The 11,938-nt window shown below is 46.6% G+C and overlaps 1 protein-coding gene across 2 annotated transcripts; it reads right to left on the reverse strand.

The window, feature by feature from the left end:
- Nucleotides 1–907: 907 nt before the first annotated feature.
- LOC106588678 (putative tyrosine carboxypeptidase MATCAP2) lies at nucleotides 908–11,878 on the reverse strand. 2 transcript variants are annotated; one of them, XM_014177907.3, is made up of 7 exons: nucleotides 11,527–11,878; nucleotides 9,353–10,109; nucleotides 5,115–5,258; nucleotides 4,348–4,480; nucleotides 3,640–3,945; nucleotides 3,357–3,454; nucleotides 908–2,583 (listed from the first exon to the last, which is right to left on the reverse strand). In XM_014177907.3, exons 2-7 carry the CDS (start codon nucleotides 10,091–10,093, stop codon nucleotides 2,425–2,427), a joined length of 1,581 nt encoding a protein of 526 aa, XP_014033382.3. In that variant the 5' UTR covers nucleotides 10,094–10,109; nucleotides 11,527–11,878; the 3' UTR covers nucleotides 908–2,424. The 2 variants fall into 2 exon arrangements, with proteins under 2 accessions (XP_014033382.3, XP_014033379.3); XM_014177904.3 differs by having other exon boundaries at nucleotides 9,353–10,113; nucleotides 11,527–11,876.
- Nucleotides 11,879–11,938: the final 60 nt, after the last annotated feature.

Consider the following 11,938-nt stretch of genomic DNA (forward strand, 5'->3'; position numbering starts at 1 on the left):
TAAGGATTATTAGTCTCTGAGATATCTATTTGGAAGCGTTCACATCCTGAAGATAAGTGTGTCTGGAAAGTGTGGAGTTCTGCTCTTGCGACAGCTGATCTGTTTCAGTTCAGCCAAGTTCTTCTTTCAGTGGCACGTCTGAGTGAACTGTACTTCCTCTATTTCTATGGTTACGTCACTGTCAGCATCATGTATTGCAGGTTGAGGAAGTTCAGAGATAACCTTTGGTCTGTGATGACATATATACAATCATATCCTCAGTAAGACTATGGTTACTATTGCTCAATACTGGCGGTCACATTAGGATTGAATGTGTTCAAAGTAAAAAGCTCCTTTTGTAATATTCATGATTCTACTTTCATCATTGACATGATGTTGGGGGTTAAGTTTACGCTTTATTCCATTTTTAAGTAATTCTTCACAGATCAGTCAAATCATATCTCTCCCTTATGGAGTTGTGGAGAAAGTAGTAGATGTGACGGTCCTCTAGTGGTGAAAAATGTGTACTGCAAAATGTGTACTCCCCTCCTTCAGCCCACCCACACTTCAGCTGTCACCCCTGTCCTATAAACATCTAACCCACTTCGACCAAACAAGCCTCTAAAACAAAATGTCTCTGTGAAATATTTATGGTTGGCTTCCAAGCCATGTAAAATACACTTCACGCCCTAACAAAATGAAAACTCTTAACTGGAGCAGAGTGGACGCCCAGGATAAGAGGCCCTGTTCTTGTGGGTCGTCTCCGTGTGGACAGAGGCCAATTGTCCAGCATGTCAGTGCTTGTAGGTGTCTTTCAACATGGAGCCCTAATGGAGTCCAGTTTCACAGTGAAACCTGAGATGAATAAATGGGACAAGGCGACTTCAACACCTCTGGCCCCAGATTAAGAACAGACAGAGACACAAAGCCAAGTCTCCAAGGTGATGGATCCGCTTTATTAGGGATTCCCAGGGCTTCAGTGACCATCAGGAGGCATTAAAATACACTACAGTTACAGTACAATACATAGCGCAATGTCACTTCTAAACACTAGTGCTCATCATACAGCTGGATCATATCCAGGGCCATTTGTGGTGAAGTAGCGGCAGCAAACATGCTACCTACATCAGGTCAAAGTTATCCTGGTCCCAGATCAGTTTGTGCTATCCTGCCAACTCCTATGGTCATTGTAAATAACTATTGGCAAGAGAGCACAAACTGATCTAGGACCAGGCTAGTTGAAAGTGTCAGTAGAACAATATTTATCAAATATCACAGTGTTCAGTTCTCAAAACAGGTACCAAAAGCCAGAACATCAACAACCTGTCAATCATGTTTGACAAAAAGGAGAAAAACATTACAGTACAATATTACTGTTACACCGTGCCTTTAAAAACACTAGGCCTATTGGTTCGTTTTAAAATGCAGGAAGGAGAGTTCATCAGTGTAAGGTTATCTCTAAGGAAACTGCCAGAAACAAAGCAGTTCAATGCTGGAGAGAAAAGTGCAAATCGTAAGAAAGTGGGTGTTTTGGAGGGATTGCTGCGCCAAGGTAACCTCTTGCAAGATATATCAACAGGGCACAAATACATATGATTCACAATGCATTTCTATTGTGACCCAATCCTACTATCTCAGCACTATGCTGCCGTCTTGTGCTTCGTTAGGTTGCCTCTTCCACATGCCTTCCTCCACTGTGACCTGGCACATCATGAGTCAATGTTGTGCTTTTATGAGACCATAGCCATCTCTCTTCTGTATGTCTCTCACTGCAGCCCGACCCTGACAAAACACACACTCTGGTTCATGGGTCATTACCTGAACATCAACTATAACAGCAACCAAACCAGTATGGTAAAACTCTGTTTAGAAACATTAGTATAGGAACCCCTTAGTCTTTGGAACAGGAGGTTGAAAATAGAAGTACACTTGGCTTTGGGGTGTATATAGAAATGGAGAGAGATGGAGAGAAACCCTACATACAATACAGTACGCTGCACAAGTCATGTCACGTCACACAGCTACCATATGTGGTGGAAAGCCAGTTACAACCAGGAAATGACATCATGACATCACATGCAATTTTGCCTGTTGGGGATGGTACTGATGGTGAGAGATGCAGGAATGTCACTGTGAATGATGCCACTGACTTTAATGAGGTTCCGGTAGCTCAGTAGCTCGGTGGAGGTAAGGTGTGCTGGAGGGTCAGGGGTCACCTCTTTCTGGGCATGCTCAGATGAGGAGCGTATCGTCACTTCTCATGGGGCACCAAGCCAGAAGGACCCGCACTTTCACTTACTCCAACACATACCTCATAACAACCTCTATGCCTTTGTTATATACATAACGTTTCAATCCCAAATGGATCTTGGTCAGGTTGCTGTTAACCTGTACAAGCTGTGTGTTGGAGTAACTGAGTGAGCAGGGCCTGTACTCCTCCATGTCTCAGATGAGCACCCTGAGCTCCTCGTCAGTCAGCTGGTTGACCTCCATGATCTTCTCCAGCTGTTCAGCATAGCACGCCGTGTCCTGCAGGAAGTGAGGTATCCTCACATGCTCCATCAGCGCCAGGCCTTTCAGACGATCCACATCCTCGTACGACACCTGGGCAGGCAGACAGACAGGAACAATCAAGATGGAAATCATGCTAATGTATTTTAGAACAAGCCAAATAAAACAGACAGAAACAATCAAGATGGAATTTGTGTTAATTTAATAAAATAAGGTTTCTATTAAGCAGGGAGTGCCACTGGCCAACCCTCCTCCTGGCAGGCTTTTGTTCCAGCCTTAGTCTAACACACCTGGAACTGCCCTGATGAGCAGCTCATTGATGTGTTCGAGCAGGGCAGGAACAAAAGCCTGCATACCAAGTGGCTCTCTAGGAGGGTCGGCAACCTGTGCTGTACAGATAAGCCTAGGAGGACAGACAGCAGTAACACTGGAAGCCCATCTGTGTGAAACACATTGTGAGTCATATGTTCCCTATCTATGCCTGAAGTCATTCTTCTTCTCAGGCAGAATAACATGGTATGCTCTGCTCTCTCATACAGCTGTAGTTACATAAGCTTATTCAACCTGGCATCTCATTCAATTTCATGTGCAAATAAGCATTGTTGTTATGGTGAAGGAGAGAGGAAGTGAGGAGAATAACATGAAAGCTGTGCAGTCAAACACATCCAACATATTGCCTTTGTGTCTCCTGTCTGCAGTGTAATGCAAACCCTTTGAAAAATAATCATTATGCACAAAAAGGCTTAGGATGCAGACCATAGAATAAGAATTGGTTACCTTGTTAGCCGGTTAGGCAGCCTGATAAACCTACTCTTGCTATGTCTACGGGTTCTAGTCTGACACATTAAATAGACCCCGTTACACACCTTCCCCAGGGACATGAGCAGCTGGAAGTTAATCCTCTCTCTGTGTCTTAGGATCTTCAGGATGCCGTCCAGGTACACCTGGTCCTTCCTGAAACAGCCTGAAATATACAACAAGCCCATCAAGATGACATCAGTACGTACTGAAACAGCCCAAGTTCATTACATCATAACTCATGCTGACTCCAGTAGGATAAATGGCCAAAGCAAGAGATAGGTGTGTGCCTGCATGCAGGCATGCCTATGTATGGGCGTGTGAACAAACGGTTGTGTCTGTGTTAGTTACCAGGCTGTGCGGTGTCGGTCTGCCCCCTCTTGGCTCGTACACAGTAGTCCCAGCGTGTGTTGGGGTCCTGGACGAAGCGTCCCAGGCTGTGGAACAGCTGAGCGAAGGACATGCGGCTGGCCTGGTACACAGTGTAGTAGAGCAAGGAGGCCCTCCACAGGGTAGGGTCCTTACGGAACAGGACAGAGTGGATGCTGGCCAGCCCCTCCTCAGTAGGGTTCAAAGGTCGGAGGTTGTGCTTTTTCCTGCCGACTCCGCTGCTCCACGGCTGCTGGGCATTGTTGATGCCCCGGAAGTAGTGTGTGCCTGGGGAGAGGGCACAGACACAGGAAATGACCACAGTGGCTATATTGCACCAACAGGGTGAAGAGACCCATTGACAATGTACTTGGAAGCTGACCTCATCCTAGACAAAATGACTGTGCTGCTGAGTACAGCAGAGCAGACTAGTGGGCCGAGGCAGCACACAGCAAGTTCATTTGTGTTCATTTAAATGTGCTGTGGTTGCGGATGTGCTTCTTATGAACCAAGACATGTTTTGAACCTAACACTCCTGACCCATTCTCCGTGATCCAGGAGAAACTGTGTGCATCGAAAGACCCTTGAAAGACATTACTGTGTGGCTGTAATACTGGAAAAACACAGGGATTTGTGCACCTGTTGACAAAACTAAGCATGATAGAGGTATAATGGAGTTATACTACCCACTGATCTCATGTCGTAGCATGCCCTCCAGCCAGTGTTCCCGGGCTGTGGCAATGTTGATGGTCAGAGTGGGCCGGCTGTTCACCACCGTCATGGACGCTCTGGAGAGGAGATCGTCTGTCACATTGACCACTATCTGACAACAGACAGAGGGAGTGATGTTGAGACTCACTTTATATGGAGCACTATCTGGCAAAGACACCACAGAGAGATATGTGGTTAAGGAATGTGTACCTTAATAAGCGCTACGGTACCAAAGCAGGATATGGGGTTACTATGTGGGGAGCGGACTGTGTGGCGGTTGCGTCGTATGAGGGAATTGTTCTGATTGGGGTGTGCAGAAAGTTAATTATAGTGATTTTCTTTTGGGAGATTTAGGAGGAACATGACGAACCAGCCCGTCTTGGCAGCCTGGTACTTTATTCTGGCTGTTTCCTGTATTCTCGATGACCTTCATGGCTCAGAACATGTCAGAGGTTATTATAGAGCAAAAACGACAGGGCCAACAGAGGCTCAGGAGGATGTGCTCAGGGAAACGGAAACCTTGTACAAGCTGCCTGTCACCGCGGGGATGTCAGCCTTCTCCTGTATCTGTGTGGCTGTTCTTTTATACCCAGGTGTACCTGGGAACTGCTCTCTGGCATAGCCATTAGATGATTAAAACATAGCTGACCCAGGATCTGTGGTAAGGGGTACCTTCTACCTTTCTCCGGGTAAAAGTTGCCCTTGACCACAGATCTAGGATCAGATTACTCAAGTCGCTCTCTCACCTCCCCAATACAGCCCTCCTTTTCCATGTACTTCTTGACCAGGTACCAGATCCGGCCCTTGGTGAGCAAGTTGCCCCCTGTGGCCTGCTCAAACTTCTCATAGTTGCCATACTTCTGGAGGGCCAACTCCATGATACGCACCGCCTGTAGGGAGAAACACAATGACATGCCGTCAACTTACAGACAACATTATGCTGAAACCTAATGATGGACTCCTGTATTATCTTGGTAAGGATACAGCTATAAAGGCTTGATTCCCTTCTTGAGTGCAACTTGTGTTCAGATGATACTGAGGGAAATAACAAGAACTTGTCTCATCCTTTAGTTGATTTGTTTGAAGGGATATACTGCATAGAAAACAGCTCCTTATAATTAGGCTATATCAGGGATGGGCAACTTTAATGGAGGTTGGGGACTCCAAAAATCTGAACTCATCATGAGGGGTTCATTTTGTGCAATTCCACACATTTTGCCATAGGGTGTAGAGAAAATGAGCAGTTTTACAGTTAATTTCCTACAATTCTACACATTTTGCCATGGGGCTTTAATTTGCCCTTGATTACTTCACATTTAGATAGCAGACCGCTAGAATAACTTAACAATCGACAAATGTTTTGCTGACATGGGCTAATTAAGTGACTATCAGTGACTGACATAACAATAGAAAAACTGTTGATGCACAACCACATTTTGAATTTGCACCTTGAGCAGGAACCCGTGGGCTGCCAGTTGCCCATCCCTGAGCTATATAAATGGCTCCCTATTGGGAATAGCACTTGGAGTTGTTTTGTCCAGTAGCCAGGTCAGGGCAGAACAGGTCAGTGATTTCTCCATTCTCTCTAGAGTGTGTTCAGGGCTGTGGACTAGGCCTAATAGACAGTCCCTACTCTCCACAGGTCAGTAGAGATGATCCTCTCTCTCGCCCCAGCACACACGCCACAGAGATCAAGTAGAGACCAGAAATCAAGTCAGTTCTGTGAAATGTACAGTAACTGGAGTTGTTATGCAATAGTACAATTACCTGTTTATGTCACATAGTGTCAATCAGTTCCTAAAGTTGGGCAGATAGCCTAATTTGTGTTTCATCGTTTACTTCATTTTAATAACAGTTCATTCTGATCATGGAGTATGTAACAAAAAAGGTGTCCTTTTCTACATTAAATCTACATCAGTAAAATGAATGGACACACAGTTGTACACACTGGGAGTGTGTAAAACAAGACTAGTGCCAGGAGTGGAAGAAAGAAATGATAGCACAAACGGCAATGTCCTCCACAGGATCACTTTACAGTGCATTTCCCGTAGTCTTCACTCAACTAAAGAGACTGCCATATGTTACTATCAGTATACTAGTGTTACCCAGGTAGCTAGCATGCAACAGAACACCTGAGGGGATGCTACTAAGTTCAAACCGCACTCAAAACACTAGACCAGACTACATACTATTAATTCTACTGAACTATAATTTAGACAGCGGTCTATCTAGTACAATCCTTGTGTAAGGGGTGCGTGTTGGTGGCAGGGAAGTCAGGTGCAGGAGGACGGACTTGGTATAAACTGAGTTGTTTAATAAATGCTGATAAAACTCCAAAAACAACCAAAATGTACAAACTAACAAAGTGGGTACAAAACCCATCGCTCACCAACACTGACTAGCACATCACATACAAACAAAACAATCTCCGACAGGACATGAGGGGAAACAGAGGGTTAAATACACAACATGTAATTGATGGGATTGGAACCAGGTGTGAAGGAAGACGAGCCAAATCGGCATATTCAGGGGGAATGCGCACGTGGATACCTGGTCTGGACTCTCCACCGTAGTAGCACCAACAGAAATCCCTAAACACCTACCTGAGCACCTCTCGCGACCACCCCGTGAGAGTCCTCTGTGGCCAAGAAACAGTGGGGTTATGACAAGCTAACCAGGGTAGGCCCAGCACCACGGGAAACGCAGGAGTCAATAAGGAAAATACAAATTTTCTCCGTGTGACCCCCCCTGCGTCACCATGCCCAAAGGAGCGGTGACCTCCCAAATTAACCCTGACCCTAATGGTAGACTATCTAAGGCGCGAACGGGGAAGGGCACATCCACGGGAACAATAGGGGTCCTTAAACTATGAGCTAACGCTCTATCAATGAAATTCCCAGCCGCGCCTGAATCTACGAGCACCTTATGCTGGGAATGCGGGGAAAACTCAGGAAAAGTGACAGACACAAACATATGTGCAACAGAGGGCTCTGGGTGAGAATGGTGCCAGCTCACCTGGGGTGACGCCAGAGCCCCCTGCCTGCTGCCTCGATTCCCAGAGGAACCAACCCAGCACCGACCAGCAGTGTGACCTCTGCGGCCACAGATGGTGCACGAGCAGAAACCCCCTCCGGTCTCCCTGTGCACCTTCCCTCCCAGCTCCATGGGTGTAGGAGAGGGGGTGTGGAAGGATGGAACCAACAGACACCGATCTGGACGTCCGCGAGTAGCCAGCAGGTTGTCCAGCCGGATGGACAGGTCCACCAGCTGGTCGAAAGTGAGGGTGGTGTCTCTGCAGGCCAGCTCCCGACGGACGTCCTCGCGCAGACTGCAGTGGAAGTGGTCTATCAGGACCCTGTTGTTCCATCCCGCGCCAGCAGCCAGGGTCCTAAACTCCAGGGCAAACTCCTGGGCGCTCCTCATCTCCTGCCTCAGATGGTAGAGGCTCTCACCCGCCGCTCTGCCCTCGGGCAAATGGTCCAACACCGCATCAAAATGGTCCAACACCGCATCTCCCTCTCGCCACACGGCGTTGGCCCACTCCAGGGCATCCTGGTGAGGCACGAGACGAGGGCGGACACCCTCTCACGGTCCGATGGAGCTGGGTGGACCGTGGCCAGATAGAGGTTTAGTTGGAGGAGGAAACCCTGGCAGTTGGCAGCACTCCCGTCGTACTCCTGTGGCATGGAGAGACGGATCCCACTGGGTTCAGGCGGGAAAGGGGCGCTCAGGGGAGACCCCGGTTGTGCTGGTGGAGGCACTGGAAGAACTCCCTGTCTCTCCCAGCGGTCCATTGTCTGGATAACACGATCCATGGCGGCGCCCAGATGGTAAAGCATTACCGCATGCTCCTGGACGCGCTCCTCCACCTCCATGGCCGGTGTACTTTCTCCTACTGACTCCATAGGTGGTCGGAGATTCTGTAAGTGGTGCGTGTTGGTGGCAGGGAAGTCAGGTGCAGGAGGACGGACTTGGTATAAACTGAGTTGTTTAATAAATGCTGATAAAACTCCAAAACAACCAAAATGTACAAACTAACAAAGTGGGTACAAAACCCATCGCTCACCAACACTGACTAGCACATCACATACAAACAAAACAATCTCCGACAGGACATGAGGGGAAACAGAGGGTTAAATACACAACATGTAATTGATGGGATTGGAACCAGGTGTGAAGGAAGACAAGACAAAACCAATGGAAAATAAAAAATGGATCAGTGATGGCTAGAAGGTCGGTGACGTCGACCGCCGAACACCGCCCGAACAAGGAGAGGGACCGACTTCGGTGGAAGTCGTGACACCTTGTGATTTACAGTAATACTCATTACTTTAAAGCATAAACCTCGGGCCTTTTATTGGAAACATATTTATCCCTCAATTCATTCTTGTAGCTCCACTAACTACTTATGTATCGTACAAAGATGTGCATTCCTATTCAGGTGTCCATTAACCTTTAAGGCGTCTGATTTCTCTTGTCTTTCTTGTTGGGGTAATCACAACATGACTTTTAACATACTCAACTATTGATCTGTCGGTAGAGTAGCTTGTTGGATATCAGCCCAGAATAAGGGCTAATGTGGATAGCCATTTGATACATACTAATGTGAATAGATATTTTCTGCCTCAACCCTACAGCTCAGACAGAGAGAGCACTGGTGTCTCTTTCTATCTCCTGACTGGTGTGCTAAACTGGAGTTTTAAAGAAAGTTCTTCCCAAATAATCCATCCAATCTTGTCTGACAGGATTTGTCTGCTACCTGGTTGCGTGGCTTTCACTGAGTGGCCAGATTTACTTCAGCTCAGTCTACCTCTTGCCTTTGCTGACTATAGTTGTATAAAACCTGTCTCATGTTCCTGGCCTTACACTTACCTGTGACATGATAGTTCACTCCTCACCCCTCCACTGTGTTAGCTGATGTGTAGGTAGATTTCTGGTTTAAAATGGCCGAAAAGTGCTATTAATTAATTGACATGGGTCTCACCTGTGTCAGGAAGCGGTCGGAGGCGTTGTTGTGGCGAGCCAGCACCAGCGGAGACACGGGGTTGCTGTACTCAAACTGAGGATTGTAGCTGAAGTCCGACTTGAAGAACTTCACCTTCTCCTTCTCCACGTTGGACGGCTTGATGGCGGTGAGGATGCAGAGCTTCTTGACCCCGGCATTCTCCCCTTCCCGCATCACCCCTCCTCTTTGCAGAGAGGGCAGCTTGGTACGGGGTGAGCTGGTGAAGCAGGTTTTCCTGGGCCGGGAGACAGGGCGGGGGGACAGGCACATGGTGCTACCCAGGACCTTGATGCTGTGGGCTGGCTTGGGCCTGCTGGGGAAGCCCCCTGAGGCGAAGGAGAAGACATGGTGGTGGGAGGAGAGCCTGGTGTCTCCGCTGCCCTGCTGGCCCAACAGTAACAGAGGAGTTACAGACGGACGGCGGTGGCTGTCATGTGACCTGCAGGTTGTAGAGGCACATCTCACTGTCTTCTTGGGCGTGCGGTACGGGGAGTGCTTGGGGCTCTGTCTCTCCTCCTCCTCGGCCTGCAGGAGTACATTGTCGCTGCTGGTTCCCGTGGTGAAGAGGTCCTTGAGGATGCTGGATGACAGCTTCTCCAGGCAAACCTGAGTGGGGCTCACAGGCCGCTTGTCTGGCACCGTGGGGCTCGAGTACTTCTTAGAGATCTCCATCTCTACCGGCACAATCGAGCTAAGGAGGTACTTCTTAGACTGCTCCATCTCTGGCCAATGGAGCCTTTCTGAAACAACAAGTGATGATGACTGACCGAGGGTTGAGTCAGTAATGCTGACGCGGCAGCTTACTTATTTTAGATTCTCTCACTCACTCGCTGAACAGTACCTAGATAGAATAATCCTCTTACAGAACAAGACAGAGGAGTGTCTTCAGTCTGCAGCCAGTTCAGCTCTAAAGCTAGACTTATGTGAATTCTGTCATGTGTGCGTGCGTTGTTCAGAGAACCCTAACAGAGGTTTATTCAATAGCTCAGAAGGTGATATCATCGGTTTGGGCTTGCAGTGCAACACTGACTCACTCAGTCTCAGGCAATAAAGGCTGCTACTATCCTCCCCCTTCTTACAATCACAGTGCATAGACCTCAAATGGACATATCCGACATACTCTGAGTTACAGCTTTATAGCAATTGTATCAGCAGTCCTTAGTGGGACTAGCAACTATGCTTAATTGATTTCTCTATGCACAAAGCACAGTTATGATGTAGGCTTAGTCACCTAATTATTCCCATCATGTCTCCAGAGTCTGACAGGGTAGCAGCCCTTGTGGAGAGCCTTGTGTCCTGAGCTCCAGTGGGATGGCTGGATGACCAGGAGCATCATCACACTCTGTATAACCACTCTGTTCAGACAGGAGCGCTGATGTGGAAGTTATGCAACCACTGCACTAACAACACAACCACTTCAGGGCTTCAGCAGATCACATGGCAACAACAGATTTGAAAACAAACCATTCCAGATAACATTGCCAAGCTGAATCATTCTAAAAGATAAGGGAGTCAGTAGCTGGTCACGGAACAAATACATTAAGAATGGATAAATATAACATTGACATGGTCAAAAGGGTTCTGCTTTATTACAGCAACAGGTGTCTTTTGCAGTTCTTTACAAAATAATTGTCGTGCTGCACTGCAAAATAGCTTCATTTAGATTTTTTAGTAAGTATAGTACTGACAAGTAATGCAGTACAATGAGCTACTGGAAGTTAGAATTCATATTTACACTTTTCTAACAATTTGGCTGTACTTTTATATAGCTATTTATTTGAACGTGTGATTTAATTTAAAGTGATGTTGGGTGTCTTGAAAAGCGCTTAAAATAAAATGCATTATTATTATTAAGCATGTAACTACTTTATGACAGCTTTATAATTGTCTAAAAACATTCCTTTAATGATAACTTAGTGTCAAAACATTTGCAGAATGTTAGGAAAATAGAGCATCTATGCAGCACAACTGTTATAAACCTAATAACGAAGACACTTTAAAATCATCATAAAGTATGCTTAGCTACATAACAGTAACTAATAAAACATTTAATCTGTTTGAAGTTCAGTGTGTTTCTGTTGTTGCTGGCGTTCTCACCAGGTTGGAAATATTCAAGCAAATTCAAGGCATACACAGATAAAGAGCATACATACCAGTGACGTTTATTGATTTGAGCATCCTCTGAGACTTTGTTCTGCGGACAACCTCTTGACAACGTCTTCCACGCAAAAAACAAGTAGCTTGCTATTATAGCTAGCTAACAATTAACGTCAGCTCGCTAACAAGCTTGCCAACTGTCACTAACCTAACCTAGCTCGCTAGTAGCTAGATCAAACTGAACAAGACTAGCTGGCTATGGTCAATTAACGATAACAGCAGCTAACCAGCTAGCAGAGAATGTCCTATTTTGAGCACTCCGACATCAGTCGTGTCGCTGTAGTTCTGGAGCTGCTATGATACTGAAGAACGAAATGACACAAGGTACGAGCTGTTTCCATGGTGCCCGGGAAACGTCACACAGAAACAATTGTGCTTCTGTGAGATTGTTATTTTCCGTAAAAATAA

The sequence above is a fragment of the Salmo salar genome, chromosome 27 (genome assembly GCF_965601325.2).
Source record: "Salmo salar chromosome 27, fSalSal1, whole genome shotgun sequence".
Lineage (NCBI taxonomy): Eukaryota > Metazoa > Chordata > Actinopteri > Salmoniformes > Salmonidae > Salmo > Salmo salar.

Coding starts and splice junctions, on each gene's coding strand:
- LOC106588678 (XM_014177904.3), bottom strand. CDS start 11,551: ATGCTCAAATCAATAAACGTCACTG. Junction 3,455..3,639: donor GACCGACACCGCACAGCCTG/GTAACTAACACA, acceptor TGTATATTTCAG/GCTGTTTCAGGAAGGACCAG. Junction 2,584..3,356: donor TGCTCATGTCCCTGGGGAAG/GTGTGTAACGGG, acceptor CTGCCTGCCCAG/GTGTCGTACGAGGATGTGGA.